Below are 19,424 nucleotides of genomic sequence, written 5' to 3'. Positions count from 1 at the left end.
TATTTATAAGTATATATTTAAAATACATATAATGTATATTTAAGATATATGAGATATAATATACATTTATAAATACACATTTATATTATTTTATATAAAATGTATATAAAATCTCCAAGTTGCTTTTTCCAAAAAGGTGTCTTGCTGCATTTCAAACATTCATTTAAAAACGTGAATGTTGGCGATCTGGTCCAGAATGTGTTCAGTAGCTGCTCCCAGTGGCCAAGCGTCTCGGGAGATGTCTACAAAACACGCTGGTTCTGGCCTGGCATGGTGGCTCACGCCTGTAATCCCAGCACTTTGGGAGGCCGAGGCAGGTGGATCACCTGAGGTCTGGATTTCGAGACCAGCCTTGCCAACTTGGTGAAACTCCATCTCTACTAAGAATACAAAAAAATTAGCCAGGTGTGGTGGCATGTGCCTGTAATCCCACCTACTTGGGAGGCTAAGACTGGAGAATCGCTTGAACCCAGGGGGCGGAGGTTGCAGTGAGCCGAGATCGCACCATTGCACTCCAGGCTGGGCAAGAAGAGCGAAACTCCATCTCAAAAAAAAAAAAAAAAAAAAAAGATGCTGGTTCCTAAAACGTGGCCCTTTCCCTCCTCACCTGCTGCCAGACCATCAGCCGCGCCTTCATGAACGGGAGCTCGGTGGAGCACGTGGTGGAGTTTGGCCTTGACTACCCTGAGGGCATGGCCGTTGACTGGATGGGCAAGAACCTCTACTGGGCCGACACCGGGACCAACAGGATCGAAGTGGCGCGGCTGGACGGGCAGTTCCGGCAAGTCCTCGTGTGGAGGGACTTGGACAACCCGAGGTCACTGGCCCTGGATCCCACCAAGGGGTAAGGGTTTGCCTGTCCCGTGCGTCCTCGTGTCCACCTCGTATGAGACAGTGCGGGGGTGCCAACTGGGCAAGGTGGCAGGCTGCCCGTGTGGCCCTCAGTGATTAGAGCTGTACTGACGTCATTAGCCTCGATGGTGGCCAGGACTGGTAGGACCCTCAGAGGTCATGGAGTTCCTTCGTGGAGCGGGTGCTGAGGCTGCATCAGGTGCAGCGCTGGCTGCTTTCACCTGGGCCGTCTCACCGAAGCGTCCGTGGAGCCTGCATAGCGCGGGTATCTGTGTCAGTTTTACAGATGCAGAAACAGGCTCAGAGAAACCGAGTGACTTCCCTAAGGTCACATACCCAGTTAGAGCAGAGCTGGGCCAGGAAGTGCTGTCTCAGGGTCCCAACCAGGCCTTCTTGCTTTGCACTCTTTTGCCAAAACCATGATCCAGAACTGACTTTGAGGTCCCCGGACCTCAGGCTCCTCCGAAATGGCCTCTTGGAGGCTGCTGAGCCACAGCTTAGGACCCACCTCGAGAGGCAAATGTGCTTTCAGTTGCCAGGCATCCTGGGGTCCCTGCCTTGGGCACGGGGGTCAGGCCCCAGATGTGTGGGGCGTCTTTCTGGACTTGAGTTTTCTTTTCTGTGCAGTGGACACGGTGCTCACCCTGTAAAGCATCTGCGATGTGTGCAGCAGCCCAATCCCTGCCTGTCGCCTGTTCTGCTAGGAAAGGAAGAAGACTTCAGGATGGCAGGACAACAGAAAGAGGTCCAGGTTTTAGAGCAAGGGCAGGTCAAACTTAGAAAATTCTGGAATGAGGATGTGCATTTCCTCTTCTGGATCTACTAAAAGAAGAGGGAAGGAGGGGCTGCTGGGGGAGGAGCCCAGAGCCGAGTTGACATCCGGATCCCGCAAGGCCTCCCCTGCCCTGAGGTCTTGTTTTGTGATGTGCTTGTGTCCGTCCTGGTTTCTGCCGTGTCCCCAACATCCGGCCAAGCTTAGGTGGATGTTCCAGCACGCACTCGCCCTGTCTGTACGCCTGTTTTTGTGTCTGTAAATGGGTATTTACTCGCCTTACGAGTGAGCCACTGTGGGAATTCAGGGAGGTGGCACAGTGACCACCCCTGGAGGGATATGTGTGTGGCAGGGGGCAAGGGTCTCGCCCTTCCCTGCTTCCTGTGCGTGGCTTTCTCCAGGACGGGGAGGGCTGAGCTGAAGAGGTGGGGACAGTTGTGTCACCCCGCCACCCACTGTCCTGCGGTGAGAGCAGACTCACCGAGCCTGCCCTTCTCCCTTGTGCCTTCCAGCTACATCTACTGGACCGAGTGGGGCGGCAAGCCGAGGATCGTGCGGGCCTTCATGGACGGGACCAGCTGCATGACGCTGGTGGACAAGGTGGGCCGGGCCAACGACCTCACCATTGACTATACAGACCAACGCCTCTACTGGACCGACCTGGACACCAACATGATCGAGTCGTCCAACATGCTGGGTGAGGGCTGGGCCGGGGCCTGCTGGTCATGGAGGGTGGGGCAGCCGGGCGTTGGCCACCTCTCAGCCTCGCCGCATGTACCCTGTGGCCTGCAAGTTCCCCGACCCGGCAGGAGCTGTGGCCACACCCACGACTGCCCAGCAGCCTCACCCTCTGCTGTGGGGGTTGTCGCCATCCACCCCTGGGTGCTGTTGCTGCAGTTGTGTCGGGAGAGGCTCTGGTGACAGCTGTTTCCTGTGTACCTGCTGGGCACCGGGTCCCAGCTAATCCCTGTGCCAGGACTCTAATTTGACCCTACCACACATGGTGGAGGTTTTCATTGCTGGGGAAGCTGAGGCCTGAGGAAGTCACATGACTTGCCTTAGGTCACAGAGCTGGTGAGTTCAGGATCTCCCAGAGACACCAGGGCCAGCACTCGATCCCCACCCAGCCCTGAGCCCCACCGTGTGCAGGGATTATGCTGGGATTATGCTGGGAGTGTCCACACGCCCGGGACCCCGGGGCTGGTGCTCTCATCTCCTTTTTCCAGATCATGAGAATGAGGCTCAGGGAAGTTTGAAAAAAACCTATCCCAAGTCACACAGCAACAGGAGCAGGATTTGAACCCAGAACAGGGGACCGCACACTCTGTTCTGCTAGAGTAGTTAGCTGTCCTCGGTGATATGGCAGGTGACAGGGGCCACTGTGCTTAACAAAGGAACCCCCATCCCCCCTGCCAAGTTGGAAGACTGGAAGGTCAGGGGCAGAAGCTCTGAAGGGCCAGGTGCAGTGGCTCACACCTCTAATCACAGCACTTTGTGAGGCCAAGGCGGGCAGATGGTTTGAGCCCAGGAGTTCAAGATCAGCCTGGGTAACGTAGTGAGACCCCATCTCTACAAAAACATTTTTTAAAAATTAACTGGGCATGGTGGTTCATGCCTGTAGTCCTAGCTACTTGGGAGACTCAGGTGGGAGGATTGCTTGAGCCCAGGAGGTTGAGGCTGTGGTGAGCTGTGATCGTGCCACTGCACTCCAGCCTGGGCAATAGAGTGAGACCCTGTCTCCAAAAAAAAAAAAGAAAAAAAAGAAGAAGAAGAAAAGAAAAAGAAGCTCTGAGGCTCCAAGCCCCCAGGCAGCCCTTGGCTTGAGGGCAGACAAGGGAGGAGAGGGTCACCTGGGCAGCTCTGACTTTTGTCCCCTGGCAGAGGGACCTTCAGTGACCTTGGCCCTAGGAGAGCCTCTGAGCACATCAGCCACGTCGAACCGCTCAGGAAGGGCAGCAAGAATTTGGCTTCTGACCTCCGCCACTGCTACTCGCCATCTGCACTGGGCGTGGTTGTGCCCATTTTACAGATAAGGAGGCTGGGGCATCGACCAACTGAATGCCTTGTCCCGGGTACTGCGTAGGCAGAGCTGGCACTTGAACCCCGTGTCCTGGTTGCTGCTGGGGGTGGGCTGCACCCTGACTTGTGAGGCCAGTAGCAAGGTTTGCACGTGACTTCGTGACCGTCACCCAGCTCTGCAGCGCATCCATGACCCAGCTCATCCAGGCCGCATGCAAACCTGTTGCCAGGCGAGAAACCAGTCACAGCACAGCTGTGGTTGCCTGAAATCATTAAGCTCATTAATCACCCCGGAGTGAGGACAGACTCAGATGAAAACCAGCAAAAGCCCTGGAAACTCATGTGACCCTACCAGCGGGGGCAGCCATGGGCATTGCAGCCTGGCCGTCACTCTGCTGTACGTGTTTTGGACTTAAACGAAACGCTCCGGATGTTTACTGAGTGCTTGACGAATAACATGGAAGGCCTGGGCTCGTTGCTGCGGGAGTGAAGGATGCACAGCCAGGCCTGACATGGTGAGAACACGAATCTGGATCCTTGCTGCCTGAGTGGTAATCCTGGCTCTGCCACTTAGCAACTGTGTGACTGTAGCCAGGTCACTTAATCTTGGTAGATCCTGCCTGCGCTTCAGTGGATCTTGCTGGTTTTCCAAAGGTGGCCAAACACTTTAAGGCGTTCACGTGGTTGCTAGGCTGCAGGGTTGAACCCTGGCTCGCCCCGCAGAGCGCCCTGTGCTCTGTGGCCTGGCTGTGCCATTGCTGACACCGTGCCCGTGTGTGTTCCTGCAGGTCAGGAGCGGGTCGTGATTGCCGACGATCTCCCGCACCCATTCGGTCTGACGCAGTACAGTGATTATATCTACTGGACGGACTGGAATCTGCACAGCATTGAGCGGGCCGACAAGACCAGTGGCCGGAACCGCACCCTCATCCAGGGCCACCTGGACTTCGTGATGGACATCCTGGTGTTCCACTCCTCCCGCCAGGATGGCCTCAATGACTGTATGCACAACAACGGGCAGTGTGGGCAGCTGTGCCTTGCCATCCCTGGCGGCCACCGCTGCGGCTGCGCCTCACACTACACCCTGGACCCCAGCAGCCGCAACTGCAGCCGTAAGTGCCTTGCAGTGCCCCGCACCTCACTCCCTCATTAGATCAGGCTGGTTCTGGGAGCTGACGCTGAAAGGAGCTTCTCATCTGGGGTTCCTGGGTGTACATAGATGGTTGGGTAGGTTGTGCACTGCACAAGCTGCATGATGCTACCTGGAGGTCCAGGTCCAGGCTGGGTGGACTTGTTGCTTCATCAGGACACAGATAAATGGCCAAAACCCCTCAGCTGGAAGGTCCCAGGCAGGATCTTTGGATGTGAAAACTAGTCGCGGGGGAAGGGTGCTTGCTCATACTGCCAGCACGGTGCTGAGTGCTTTCCACAGCGCTCATTTAATCCTGAAGCCTGGAGGGTGGGGAGTAACATGGTCCCATTTCACGTACAAGGAACCCGATGCACAGAGAGGTGTGGCAACCCACCCAAGGCCATACGACTGGGGCGGGTTGAGCCGAGGTTGACTGTGGCAGGCTGGCTCAAGAGTCCCTGCTCCTGAACCCTTGCCAAGCAGCCTGGCATCAGCTCGGGGAATTTTTGTCCTGACCCTCGGAAGCAGGTGGGCCTCTTTGTTCTCATGTCAGTGATGAGAAGAGTGACTTTCCTATGGCCCCTCTGGCGTACAGGTGCTTCCTGTTGGCAGGCTCTTCCCCCGTGACATCAGCAGCGAGCTGGTTATGATTCCCTACGCAGAACTTGATAGTTTATAAAGCTCTTTGTCATCCAGGCCCCGTTGGAGTCTCATGCAGACCTGGGCACAGGCAGGGCTGGTCTTGCCTGTCCCAGCTGCATGGATGGGGAACTTGAGGCTTGCAAAGGTTAAGGGGCTGTTTGAGGCCCAGGCTGGCAGGAGAAGAGCCTGGGCCAGAGTCTGGGACTTCCCATGCCTGGGCTGTCTTTGGTCCTTCCCATGCCTTGGCTGTCTTTGGTCCTGTTGCTCACCATCCCTCCCTGAAGCCATGACCTTGGAGAGTAAAATGGAGGTGCAGGTAACCCATGGCAAGGAGGGGTTGCCAAGACTCAGAGTCCCCGTCCTGTGGCCGGCAGACCTGGTGCAACGACTTGGATTTCAGACCAGCCACTGTAGCCCGCTGATGGTGCACTTGAAGTGCCACAGCTTCTGAACCCAGGTAGGACTCAGGCCAGGAGACTCTGTTAGCTGCTGAGAGGCAGAGGCCACCGGATGTTCTGGTCCTGCTAGAGAGCTGGTTCTTCGGATCCTGGTGCCAGTGCACTGAGAGGAGGCCCAGCTTGATTCCGGGGCGGCCTTGTGGTGGCATGTGCTGCTCACTGACACCCTCGAGGAGTGTCTCCTCCCGGGCTCGTTGACTTTGCCCGGCTTTCTGCAGTTCACTGGTGCACACATGGGCACGTAGCAAACTGCACACACAGTCGTGGGTATGAGTTTCACTACATTCCACCACCAATGTTCACTACCATTACCTGCCTTCCGTCTTAAGTCTTCATCATTTAAAAATAAATTTGTTGGGCTGGACACAGTGGCTCATGTCTGTAATCCCAGCACTTTGGGAGGCTGAGGCGGGCAGATCACCTGAGGTCAGGAGTTCAAGACCAGCCTGGGCAATATGGTAAAACCCTATCTCTACTAAAAATACAAAATTAGCCAGGCATTTGTAAAAATACAAAATTAGCCTATCTCTACTAAAAATACAAAATTACAGGTGTGGGGCACACCTGTAATCTCAGCTACTTGGGAGGCTGAGACAGGAGAATCGCTTGAACTTGGGAGGTGGAAGTTTCAATTAAGCTGAGTTTGTGCCACTGCACAACTCTTGTTGCCTGGGCAACAAGAGCGAAACTCCATCTCAAATAAATAAATAAATACATACATACATACATGGCAGGGCGCAGTGGCTCACACCTGTAATCCCAGCACTTCTGGAGGCCAAGGTGGGTGGATCATGAGGTCAGGAGATCAAGACCATCCTGGCTAACATGGTGAAACCCTGTCTCTACTAAAAATACAAAAAATTAGCCAGGCGTGGTGGCGGGTGCCTGTAGTCCCAGCTACTTGGGAGGCTGAGGCAGGAGAATGGCATGAACCCGAGAGGCAGAGGTTGCAGTGAGCCAGGATTGCGCCACTGCACTCCAGCCTGGGCAACAGTGCGAGACTCCATCTCAAAAAAATAAATAAAAGAAAAGAAAAATAAATTTATGATCTATTTCAGAAATAACACATGTACTTTGAAACAGCAGAGACACATATGACACGGAGAGTGAAATTCCCCATAGCGCACCCCCAAGAGACAGCCCTGGTCCCCCCGTCTTTCCCATGGACCTCCAGCGGGGCGGATGCTGAGCCGCCTGTTGTAGTCGAGTGGCGTGCTGTCCTGTCCTCCAGCTCCTCCACGGCTTCCAGACACCCACCTGCAGCCCTGTTGTTGCCTCCTGTAGCGCCCACCACCTTCTTGCTGTTCAGCCAGAAATCTGCCATCAGTCGGATGATCCCGGACGACCAGCACAGCCCGGATCTCATCCTGCCCCTGCATGGGCTGAGGAACGTCAAAGCCATCGACTATGACCCACTGGACAAGTTCATCTACTGGGTGGACGGGCGCCAGAACATCAAGCGAGCCAAGGACGATGGGACCCAGGCAGGTGCCCCGTGGGAAGGGTGCGGGGTGTGCTTCCCAAGGCGCTCCGCTTGCTGGTTTCCAGGCTGCTGCCCCTGTCCTTAGCAGAGGGAGGAAACAGAGCATGGTTCTGGGTGAATGATGACTTGGGCTTCGATTACATAGTCACAGGGTATCACCCTGAGATGCGTGGAACCCCGAGACTATGATTCTATGTAGAAACTGGGTTTCCCCGTTGTTTAAGTAGTCATGGTGGGGTCAAACCCCACAGGACTTTTGTCTTTCCAAGAAAGAAAATGGTCGTGTGTCATGCAGGGGTAGTTGGTACTGGTTGATCCAGGTTTATCCTTTATTTTGTGGGAACTGTACAGTCATTTCTGCTACAATGCAGTATATGCACTTCTAAAAGTCACCTATGCAAAATCGCACAGTAAAAATGACACGACTCATAGGGAAAGCGGGGCCAGGGCACAGCCCTCAAAATCTCCATCAATGACATGTAAGAAAAGAGAGGAACCTGGGAAATAGCAGAGCCCCTTTTGCATATTAAATGGTTAGATATATCCCACAATACTGTGCATTTGTAAACGTTAACACTGCAATAAATATGGCACTTCACCTTGGGAGGATCTGGAATTGGCTCATGAGTGTGGAAGGGTGTAGCGCGTGAGTTTTTGTGAAACGCTGGAAGGAGGATTGTGGAAATCAGATGGAAAGTTCTTACCCCAGGTGTGGAGAGGAGTGGGTCATGGCCCTCGCAGTGAGCCCAGGGAGGTCAGAGACAGAGGTGTGTGTGTGGGTGTGACCCTGTGCAGTTCCCTGCTGGCTGTGGTTTTTTGCATTTGCTTAATGTTTCTCACGGAGGAAATTGTGCATGAGCGAATGGGAAACCATGCTGTGCTCAAATTGTCCTAATACATCATTGCATTGGAACAGATTTGCTTTTTTTTGTTTTTGTTTTTTGAGATGGAGTCTCACTCTGTCACCAGCCTGGAGTGCAGTGGCATGATCTTGGCTCACTGCAACCTTTGCCTCCTATGTTCAAGTGATTTTCCTGCCTCAGCCTCCCAAGTAACTGGGATTAGAGGCGTGAGCCACCGCACCCGGCCAGATTTGCATTTTTGAAACAAGTGCTAGGCTGGGCGCGGTGGCTCACGCCTGTAATCCCAGCACTGTGGGAGACCGAGGCAGGTGGATCACCTGAGGTCAGGAGTTCGAGACCAGCCTGGCCAACATGGTGAAACCCCGTCTCTACTGAAAATACAAAAATTAGCTGGGCGTGGTGGCGGGTGCCTGTAATCCCAGCTACTCAGGAGGCTGAGGCAGGAGAATTGCTTGAACCCAGGAGGCAGAGGTTGCAGTAAGCCGAGATCGCACCATTGCACTCCAGCCTGGGCAACAAAAGCAAAACTCCGTCTCAAAAAATAAAAAATAAAAGAATAAAAAAACAAGTGCTGTAGCAGAAGCAACCACTTTGCGGTGCCAGGCTTGTGTGGCCTGTTCAGGAAGGATATGCTCATGGCGGCCTTAGGCCCACCTGGAGTCTGCAGCTTGAGGCACAACCGGTTCATTAGTGTAGAATTCCAGGACAGGCCTGGCTCCTAAGCAGCCTCCTTTTACAAAAACTGCAGAGCCTGCCTGTATCCTAGCACTTTGGGAGGCTGAGGCGGGTGGATCACGAGGTCAGGAGCTCAAAACCAGCCTGGCCAACATGGTGAAACCCCATCTCTACTAAATATACAAAAATTAGCTGGGTGTGGTGGCACGCGCCTGTAGTCCCAGCTACTTGGGAGGCTGAGGCAGAATTGCTTGAACCTGGGAGGTGGAGGTTGCAGTGATCTGAGACCACGTCATTGCACTCCAGCCTGGGCAACAGAGCGAGACTCCATCTCAAAAAAAAAAACTACAGAGCCACACGGCCTCTTTCTCCACCGAGCATTGGTGTGGGAGCCTGTGTTATCGTGGTGAAATCTCGGTACTTTCTTGAGGCAGAGAGAGGCTGAGCGTCTGGAGAGACTTTCAGATGGGTCGCCATGTCCGCCATTGGTTTCGCTGTCGTGCTCCCCATCTGAAGGCTGGTGCTGTCCAGACAGGCTGGATGCCCCTTTCCAGCAGATCCTTCCTCCCGCAGCAGTTTCTAGTTACGTTGTACTGTGAGGTCTGTGTCCTTGGTTGATGGCAAAAGTCAGCCGAATTGAAATTCAGAGCCATGCCTGGCTCCCTGGAGCTTCTCTCCTGGGCAGCTGTGATCATTGCCTCTGCTGCGGTGCAGATGGTGGAAATGGATGCTTTCATCTTGCTTGCTACAGGTGACTGTCACGTGGAGTCCTTTGGAGAAAGGGACGTGTTAATTGATGGATGTGGCTCCCATGCTGAGAAAGCTGCTGGGCGTACATTGCCTTAGAGTCTCATTGGAGCTGTGTTCTTTTATGGTGTCTGCTAGGCAGAAGTGATGAAGACTTGCAAGAAAACCCAGAAGGTTTTCCACTTAATTTGGAAAATGTGCTTTTCCCCTCCTGTGTCTTTTGCTAAGGTCCAGCCTCCTGCAGCCTCCCCGCTCTGTGGACTCTGGCTTTGATTCTTTATTAGGGGTCCCCCTGCTCCTCCAAAATATGGCGTCTAAATTATCATCCAATTGGCCGAGGTTTTGTTTTCTATTAATTGTTTTTATTTTTTATTGTGGTAAATATACATAACATAAAATTTGCCATTTTAATTATTTTGTTCATGTTGTTTTTGAGACAGGGTCTCACCCCAATGCCCGGGCTGGAGTGCAGTGGTGCGATCATGGCTCACTGCAGCCTCAGCCTCCAGGGCTCCAGTGATCCTCTCACCTCAGCCTCTCTAGTAGCCGGGACTACAGGCATACACTACCACATCTGGCTGATTTTTTTTTTTTTTTTAATTGTAGAGACCCGCTATGTTGCCCAGGCTGGTCTCAACTCCTGGACTCAAGCCATCCACCCACCTCACCCTCCCAAAGTGCTGGGATTACAGGCATGAGTCACAACACCCAGCCATTTTATCTTTTTTTTTTTTTGAGATGGAGTCTCGCTCTGTCACCCAGGCTGGAGTGCAATGGCACGGTATCAACTCACTGCAACGTCCACCTCCCGGGTTCAAGCGACTCTCCTGCCTCAGCCTCCCAAGTAGCTGGGATTACAGGTGCCCATCACCATGCCTGGCTGGTTTTTGTATTTTTTGTAGAGACGGGGTTTCACCATGTTGACCAGACTGGTCTTGAACTCCTAACCTGGTGATCCGCCCGTCTCGGCCTCCCACAGTGCTTTGATTACAGGTGTGAGCCACCGTGCCCAGCCTTTTTTTTTTTTTGAGACAGGGTCTCGCCCTGGCGCCCAAGCTGGAGTGCAATGATGGGCTCTTGGCTCACTGCAGCCTCCGCCTCCCAGGCTCAAGTTGTGCACCTCCACACCTGGCTAACTGTATTTTATGTAGAGACAGATTTCACCATGTTGCCCAGGCTGGGCTTGAACTGGACTCAAGCAGTCTGCCCACCTCAGCCTCCCAAAGTGCTGAGATTACAGGCGTGAGCCACTGCGCCCGGCCCATTTTACCTATTCTGCAGTTGACAGTTGAGTGGCATTCAGTCAGCTCACGAGGTAACCATCACCGCCATTCATCTCCAGACTACTTCACCTTCTCGGCAGGTGTCCGAAACTGTCCTCACTGAACACACTCCTCATCTGCCTCTGACAGCCACCGTTCCACTTTCTATCTCTCTCTGCCTTCTCTAGGTACCTCACGTAAGTGGAATTATACCAATATTTGCCCTTGTGTAACTGGCTTCTCTCGTGTGGCATGGTGTCCTCAAGCTTCATCTATGTTATAGCCTGTGTCAGAATTTCCCTCCTTAAAGCCTGAATAATAACCCACTGTAAAGGCTGGGCGCGGTGGCTCACACCCTCTAATCCCAGCACTTTGGGAGTCCGAGGTGGGCAGATCGCTTGAGGTCAGGAGTTTGAGACCAGCCCGGCCAACATGGTGAAACCCTGGCTCTACTAAAAGTACAAAATTAGCCGGGTGTGGTGGCGCGCACCTGTAATCCCAGTTACTCAGGAGGCTGAGGCAGGAGAATCGCTTGTACCCGGGAGGCAGAGGTTGCAGTGAACCAAGATTGTGCCTCTGCACTCCAGCCTGGGTAGCAGAGTGAGACTTCCTCTCTCAAAAAAAAAAAAAAAATCATCGTATGGATGGACGGACCACTTCCTGTTATTTATCCATCCACGGGTGCTAGGTTGCTTCCACCTTTGGTTGTCGTGAATAAGGCCACTATGAACATTCGCTTCTGTGGTGAAGGTTTTGTACTAGTGAGGAAAAGGCGTGTTGCCTGTGGTGTTGCGTAGGATTCTGGTAAGAAAGTTTGCACTAACCATAAGTATTTGTACTTACATTAAAATGAAAGCTCAGGGGCCGGGCGCGGTGGCTTACACCTGTAATCCCAGCACTTTGGGAGGCCAAGGCGGGCGGATCATGAGGTCAGGAGATCGAGACCATCCTGGCCAACATGGTGAAACCCCGTCTCTACTAAAAATACCAAAAAATTAGCTGGGTGTGGTGGCGGGCACCTGTAGTCCCAGCTACTTGGGAGGCTGAGGCAGGAGAATGGCATGAACCCGGGAGGCGGAGCTTGCGGTGAGCCGAGATCGCTCTACTTCACTCCAGCCTGGGCGACAGAGCAAGTCTCCGTCTCACGCAAGACACTGTCTCATGCAAGACTCCGTCTCAAAAAAAAAAAAAAGAGTTCAGGGTTTATGAAACTGGCCAGCCGTGTAAAGTTTGCTGTGTTGTTTTTGTGCCCGGGAGGAGTGTGGCCAGGGTGTCACATCACACAGTACACGTTTCTCAGATGGTTGTTCTCCAGACTGCTGTCCCAAAGTCTGGTTTTGCATCTGGTTCCCACAGACCCACCCTCCACGGTGAGCCTGATTTTGGCCAGGGTAGCTGGAATCTTGCTTGTCTTTCAGCCCGGCAGCTGTACCAGGCCAGGGTCCGCAGCTAGTGGCTTTTAGGAAGGAATTTGTTCAGTTGGCGTTGACACACGGCCCCCTAGGGTCCACAGCTCTGTGGTGATGTGGATGTTGTTATCTACAAAGACACATGATCCTTCGTGTCCAGATGAAAGTGATGATGTCTTTGCAGCTGCCCAGCAAGGCTGTGTGTGTGGGGTGGGGGGAAGGGAGGCACCCTTACCATCTGGGTGGGTGGGTGTGTGTGTGTGTGTGTGTGTATGGGGGAGGGAGGCACCCTTTCCGTGTGGGTTGTGCGTGTGTGTGTGTGTGTGTGTGTGTATGGGGGAGGGAGGCACCCTTTCCGTGTGGGTTGTGTGTGTGTGTATGTGTATGGGGGAGGGAGGCACCCTTTCCATCTGGGTGTGTATGTGTGTGTGGGTTGTGTGTGTGTGTGTATGGGGGAGGGAGGCACCCTTTCCATCTGGGGGTGTGTGGTGTGTGTGTGTATGGGGGAGGGAGGCACCCTTTCCATCTGGGTGTGTATGTGTGTGTGGGTTGTGTGTGTGTGTGTATGGGGGAGGGAGGCACCCTTTCCATCTGGGGGTGTGTGGTGTGTGTGTGTATGGGGGAGGGAGGCACCCTTTCCATCTGGGTGTGTGTGTGTGTGGTGTGTGTGTGTGGGGGTTGTGTGTGTGTATGGGGGAGGGAGGCACCCTTTCCATCTGGGGGTGTGTGTGTGTGTGTGGTGTGTGTGGTATGTGTGGTGTGTGTGTGTGTGTATGGGGGAGGGAGGCACCCCTTCCATCTGGGTCCAAGAGGCTGGGCCTGGGGAAGAAGCTTCTTTTTATCTACTTAGAGACTTTGTTTTATTTGTATTTTTTTGAGACAGGGTCTTAACTCTGTCACCCAGGCTGGGGTGTGGTGGTATGAGCATAGGGTGTGTGTGTGGTATGTGTGTGTATGGGGGAGGGAGGCACCTTTTCCATCAGGGGGTATGTGTGTGTGTGGTGTGTGTGTGTGTGTGTGTGTGTGTGTGTGTGAGATGTGTGTGTGTATGGGGGAGGGAGGCACCTTTTCCATCTGGGGGTGTGTGTGTGGTATGTGTGTGTGAGTGTGTGTGTGTGTGTGTGGTGTATATGTGTGTGGTGTGTGTGTGTATGTATGGGGGAGGGAGGCACCCTTTCCATCTGGGTCCAAGAGGCTGGGCCTAGGGAAGAAGCTTCTTTTTATCTACTTAGAGACTTTGTTTTATTTGTATTTTTTTGAGACAGGGTCTCACTCTGTCACCCAGGCTGGGGTGTGGTGGTATGAGCATAGCTCACTGCAGCCTCGGCCTCCCAGGCTTAAGCGATCCTCCCACCTCAGCCTTCTGAATAGCTGGGACTGTAGGCGTGCGTCACCATACTGAGCTAGTGTTTTTTTTGTTTGGTTGGTTTAATTTTTTTTGATACAGATGGAGTCTTGCTATGTTGCCCAGACTAGTCTCAAACTCCTGAGCTCAAGTGATTCTCCCACCTCGGTTTCCCGACATTCTGGGATCACAGGCGTGAGCCACTGCTGCCTCCCTGTTTTATTAACTGCTGAAAGACCTAATTAAAGAAAGTCTGAAAAGACTTACTATCAGAGCACCATCCTAAGATGACTCCCTCTGACTCAACGGAGAGGGAGGGGAGCTTTTCCTTCAGGCCTGGGTGGCGGTAGCCCAGGTGCTCCAGGCCCCATTTGCCCCAGGCCAAGTCACTCGGGAACTTGGATGCGGCTGTCTTTCAGGGTAACCCAAAGGCGCCAGATCCCCCCGGGCAGTAGGCTTCTGGGCTGTCCTCTCCTCCTACATCAGCTCAGTAAGATCCCTTCGAAGGGATGCTGTGTCGGAGGCCCCAAAAGCCCAGGCTCATCCCTGAGATGCAGAGGGTGGGCTGGGCTCAGGCAGCGCTCCAGCATCTCCTGGGCGGTGACCCCAGAGAGTGTGGAGACGGAGAGTCCTTGAGAGTCACTGAGTGACGTGGCTGCCCTGTGTTCCCAAGAGGGGCTCTGAGTCATTCCCCACACTCACCTGTCCCCACCCACCCTCATCTGGCCGCCAGCCTCACCTACCCCCACATCTGTACCGACCCCTTTACCCTCCCCTTCCGTACCCACCCTCACCTCCCCCACTCACCTGACCCTGCACCCTCACCTGTCCCCCACCTTCACCTAACCCCCACCCTCACCTGCCCTCCCCTCACCTGGCCTCCTTCCCTTGGGGAAGGGGTTGTAAGGGGTGGCCCCCAAACTGGCTGTCCTTGTGCCCTGCAGCGAAAACAGGACGTGAGGGCCGCAGTCCAAAAGCTTGAGTCCTGGAAGGTGGAGGAGACAGGGATGTGTTGGGAAGGGCCCCGTGGTCCTGCGTGCCTTCTCGACTGTCAGTGGGGCCTTCATGGGAGCGCCAGTCTAGTGATGCACAGCTGGGTGCCCGGTGGGTGGCTGAGGAGGCCTAAAGTCCCAGGCGGCAAGAGCTCTTCCAGAGGCTGATGTCCTAATCGCTCTGGCATACTCGGGCGGGCACGTAGTTAGGAGCTGATTGGAGAGGAGAGACCCCCACACCAGTACTGAGATTTGACTTTCAGGCTGAAGTCGAGAACTGCGGCCTCTGCTGTCCTGCCAGAGTTCTCCAACAGGGCCCGGGGGTCTCCGCCAGTGCCCGTGGGTCTCCGCCAGTGCCTGGGGGTCTCCACCGGTGCCCAGGGGTCTCCACCAGGGCCCAGGGGTCTCCGCCAGTGCCCAGGAGTCTCCGCCAGTGCCCGGGGTCTCCGCCAGTGCCCGGGGGTCTCCGCCAGTGCCCGGGGGTCTCCGCCAGGGCCCGGGGGTCTCCGCCAGTGCCCGGGGGTCTCCGCCAGGGCCCGGGGGTCTCCGCCAGTGCCCGGGGTCTCTGCCAGGGCCTGGGGGTCTCCGCCAGTGCCCGGGGGTCTCCGCCAGGGCCCGGGGGTCTCCGCCAGGGCCCGGCGGTCTCCGCCAGTGCCTGGGGTCTCCGCCAGTGGCCAGGGATCTCCACCAGTGCCCGGGGGTCTCCGCCAGGGCCCGGGGTCTCCGCCAGTGCCCAGGGGTCTCCACCAGTGCTCAGGAGTCTTGGTTTCTTTGTCTTACAGCCCTTTGTTTTGACCTCTCTGAGCCAAGGCCAAAACCCAGACAGGCAGCCCCACGACCTCAGCATCGACATCTACAGCCGGACGCTGTTCTGGACGTGCGAGGCCACCAATACCATCAACGTCCACAGGCTGAGCGGGGAAGCCATGGGGGTGGTGCTGCGTGGGGACCGCGACAAGCCCAGGGCCATCATCGTCAACGCAGAGCGAGGGTAGGAGGCCAACGGGTGGGTGGGGGGGGGGTGCTGCCTGCCCCCAGGCATGCCCGCCGTGTCTTCCGCCGAATGCCAGCCTCTCACAGGCTGGGGAGACTTTCCACCCCGGGGATCCAATGGGTGGCTTTCCAGGATCCCAAAAGCAAACACAGACTCTTTCACAGCCCCTCCAGGGAAGCAGGAAGCCCCGAGGGCTGGAAGGGAAGGGGGAGCTCTGCTGAGAGGTTACAAGGCAGCGCTGGCCGATGGGAGTTGCGGTTGATAGGTTTTGTACCATCCCTGTTAAACTTGAACCCTGTGCAGAAATCCCTTCCACGGCATGGGGGCTGCCTGTTGACTCGCTCCTGTTCCACCACAGGGAGCTCCTGGGCTTCTTCCTTCCGGAGGCCCCCGACGCTCCCACCTGTTGGTCATCAGAGCTTCTGGTTGGTGGGAAGGCACCCAGGACCTGGAGGTCTCCAGAGGGAAAAGCCAGGGAAAGAGGGAGACTGAAACCCACGTGACGTGAAACTCAGGCTCCAAACTGAGCACGGGAACGTTTGGGGACAGGAGCGCGACGGCCTTCCTCAGATAGCTGGGGGGGCTGGCATGAAGACGGGAGCTACAGCCAGCACAGGTCCTGGGCCGGGAGCCTGGAGTTTGAGCCCTGACTCTGCCACTTACTGCCCATGTGACCTTGGGTGGGTGGCATAACCTCTTGGAGACTCAGTTTCCTCATTGGTAGGAGTGACGGCCGCAGCGGTGCAGCCTCTGCAGCACACGGGGGGCTCGGTGGGCGGAAGCCCCGGGTCTATAAGGCGGCTGTGCAGGAGCCAGCTGAGCTGGTCTCCCAACGGCCAGGGCTCCGGGGTCCTTAGCAGCTGTGGGGGGCCTGCATCTGTTTCCCATGGCTGCTGTCAGAAATTACCAGAAGCCAGGTGGCTGAGAGTAATGGACACTTGTTCTCTCACAGTTCCTGAGGCCAGAAGCCCGAGATCAAGGTGTGGGCAGGGCCCTGCGCCCTCTGAAGGCTCTGAGGGAACCTTTGGGCTTCTGGTGGCTCCAGGCACCCCTTGACTTGTGGTCATGTCACTCCAGTCTCTCCCTCTGGCTGCACATGGCATGGCCTCTTCTGTATCGTTGAAGGACACTTCCGTTGGATTTAGGGCCTACCCTCACCCATTGTGGTCGTATCTTGATCCTTCGTGACATTTGTAAAGACGCTGCTTCCAAATAAGCTCATATTCCGAGGTTCTGGGGTGAGCGGGAATTTGGGGAGCACTGTTCAACTAGTACAGAATGTGATCTGTCAGCCTCGGGCAGCCCTGAGAGGCAGGGGCTTTCCACAACCCAGCTGGGTGCCCTGGGCTCTGCGCTGGCCGAGGAGACGCCGTCCCCACACCCGTCCTTCACCTGCCACCCTCCCGCAGGTACCTGTACTTCACCAACATGCAGGAGCGGGCAGCCAAGATCGAACGCGCGGCCCTGGACGGCACCGAGCGCGAGGTCCTCTTCACCACTGGCCTCATCCGCCCTGTGGCCCTGGTGGTGGACAACACACTGGGCAAGCTCTTCTGGGTGGACGCGGACCTGAAGCGCATTGAGAGCTGCGACCTGTCAGGTACGCGTCCTGGGGCCTGCCCTGCCCGCAGACACCCGGCCTTCCTTGTCGTCAGTAACGGCAGCAGCTGCCACATTGTCCGGGACCTGCCGTGAGCCCAGCGCCGCGCCGGGGGCTTTGTGTGTAGCATGTTTCGTCCTCTTGCTGACAGCTCCAGGTTGGGGTTCTGAGTGAGCCCCACTGGGCAGAGGCAGAAGATGAGGCTCAGAGAGGGTGAGCGAGCTGCTTGGGGCCCCACAGCCGGGGATGGAGCAGGACTCCAACCCAGCCTCTGCCTCCAGCACCTGCACAAGCAGCTGCTCTGCACTGGGCCGTGTTAGGCTGCGAGGGCTGGAGAGAAATGAGAGTTGGTGCTTAGAGAGGGGGCGCAGGTCCCCTTGGCTTTTCCTTTTACGATGGGGTGGGTGGGGGTGGGGAGGGGCCATGCTTGCAGGGGCCAGTGACCGAGGTCCACCGTTGGAACTGATGGTCTTCATCCCGAGCCCAGCCCAGGTGGAAGCAGGGCTTTCCGAGGGCTTGTCTTGGGTCAGCCTGCTTCCAGGGACTCTGCTGCAGCTCCCACCCCTGTCCGGAGCACGGAATCCCCCAGGCTCCCTGGCAGCCCCGTCAACCTCTGTCCTCCCAAGCTGAGTGTGGGGCAAGCTCTGGAGGTCAGCACCACTCAGGGGGGCCCTCGGGCTGCTTGCAGGGGCCAACCGCCTGACCCTGGAGGACGCCAACATCGTGCAGCCTCTGGGCCTGACCGTCCTTGGCAAGCACCTCTACTGGATCGACCGCCAGCAGCAGATGATCGAGCGTGTGGAGAAGACCACTGGGGACAAGCGGACTCGCGTCCAGGGCCGCGTCGCCCACCTCACTGGCATCCACGCGGTGGAGGAAGTCAGCCTGGAGGAGTTCTGTATGTGGGGGCTGGCAGCGGAGTGGGCAGGGTGGCCTCTAACCCAGACGGACCCCTGGAGGAGGCTGGAGGCCAGTGCAAGAGCCCATGTGGCCTCAGCCAGGTGGTGGGCTCCGCCAGATGCCAACTGTTGCCTGCTGGTGTTCAGCGAGATGTCCAAATGTCCCGAGGCCTCTGAGGTTGTTTTCTTTTGCTGCAGAACAAATCACCACGAACAGCATTTTAAGACAATACCAACTCTTTTTTTTTTCTTTTTGAGTCAGGATCTCGCTCTGTTGCCCAGGCTGGAGTGCCGTGGTACAAACACAGTTCACTGCAGCCTCAACCTCTGGGCTTAATTAAGTGAATGCCTTGCCTCAGACTCCCAGGTAGCTGGGACTACAGGTGGGCACCACCACACCTGGCTAATTTTTTTTTTGTAGAGACGGGGTTTCCCCATGTTGCCCAGGCTGGTCTGCAACTCCTGGGCTCAAGCAGTCTGCCTGCTGTGGCCTCCCAAAGTGCTAGGATTATAGGTGTGAGCCACTGGCCTGACAACATCCACGGATTGTCTCTCAGTTCTGTAAAGCAAAGTCCAGGCACAGCGTGGCTCACCTGGGTTCTCTGCTCAGGGTCTCACGGGGCCAGAATCAAGGTGTCAGCAATGCTGGGCCCTCAGCGGAGTCTCCGTGGAGAAATTGGTTTCCTTGCTCACTCAGCAGGTGGCAGTTGTGGGATCGAGGTTCTGTTTTCTTTCTGGTTATTGGTTGGGGACCACTCTCAGCTCCTAGAGGCCACCCCAGGTCCTCGCCCTGTGGCCCCTCTGCCTCAGCAGTGGGGGCTCCCTGCATCAGTCCCTCCTGTACCTTGAGTCTCTCTGACTTGCTCCCCTCCCACCAGATGGGGAGCCTTGTTCTGCTTCTAAAGGGCCCTGTGATTCGGCTCAGCCACCTTTAGATTAGATTAGCCTCCCCTTCGATAGACTCCAAGTCAGCTGATTAATAACCTTAATCACATCTGCAGAATCCCTTCTGCCACATAAGGTCATGACGCCGTGCTGGGGACTGGGGTGGGAAATTACGGGGGCATTTAGGATTCTGCTTGCCACTGCCTTGCTGTGTCCCAGGGCTTGGGGGAGGGGCCTCCACAGCTGAGACCACAGTCCTTCCTCCCCTCCATGGTAACCATCTGAGGATTACTTGAGACCAGCCTGGGCAACATGGTGAGAACCCATCCCTACAAAAAATACAAACAAAAAGGGACCGGGCTGGGCTCGGTGGCTCATGCCTATAATCCCAGCAC

General features: G+C 55.7%; 1 protein-coding gene across 3 annotated transcripts in view; it reads left to right on the top strand.

Moving 5' to 3' along the window:
• Window positions 1-19,424, top strand: part of LRP5 (LDL receptor related protein 5) — a 142,954-nt gene that overhangs the window by 100,842 nt on the left and 22,688 nt on the right. For 2 of the 3 annotated variants that reach the window (XM_024255552.3, XM_063728053.1), the window contains exons 10-16: window positions 618-844; window positions 2,137-2,321; window positions 4,432-4,755; window positions 7,160-7,359; window positions 15,434-15,642; window positions 17,055-17,245; window positions 17,934-18,143. In XM_024255552.3, the coding sequence (XP_024111320.1) occupies window positions 618-844; window positions 2,137-2,321; window positions 4,432-4,755; window positions 7,160-7,359; window positions 15,434-15,642; window positions 17,055-17,245; window positions 17,934-18,143 (1,546 nt within the window). Of the gene's footprint in view, window positions 1-617; window positions 845-2,136; window positions 2,322-4,431; window positions 4,756-6,961; window positions 7,360-15,433; window positions 15,643-17,054; window positions 17,246-17,933; window positions 18,144-19,424 lie in introns of all 3 variants that reach the window. The other variant, XM_063728052.1, reaches the window with a different exon arrangement.

The sequence above is a fragment of the Pongo abelii genome, chromosome 9 (assembly GCF_028885655.2).
Source record: "Pongo abelii isolate AG06213 chromosome 9, NHGRI_mPonAbe1-v2.0_pri, whole genome shotgun sequence".
Classification (NCBI taxonomy): Eukaryota; Metazoa; Chordata; class Mammalia; order Primates; family Hominidae; genus Pongo; species Pongo abelii.
The sequence above is the reverse complement of the archived record's forward strand: the minus strand, read 5'-3'. Positions and strand labels throughout refer to the sequence as shown.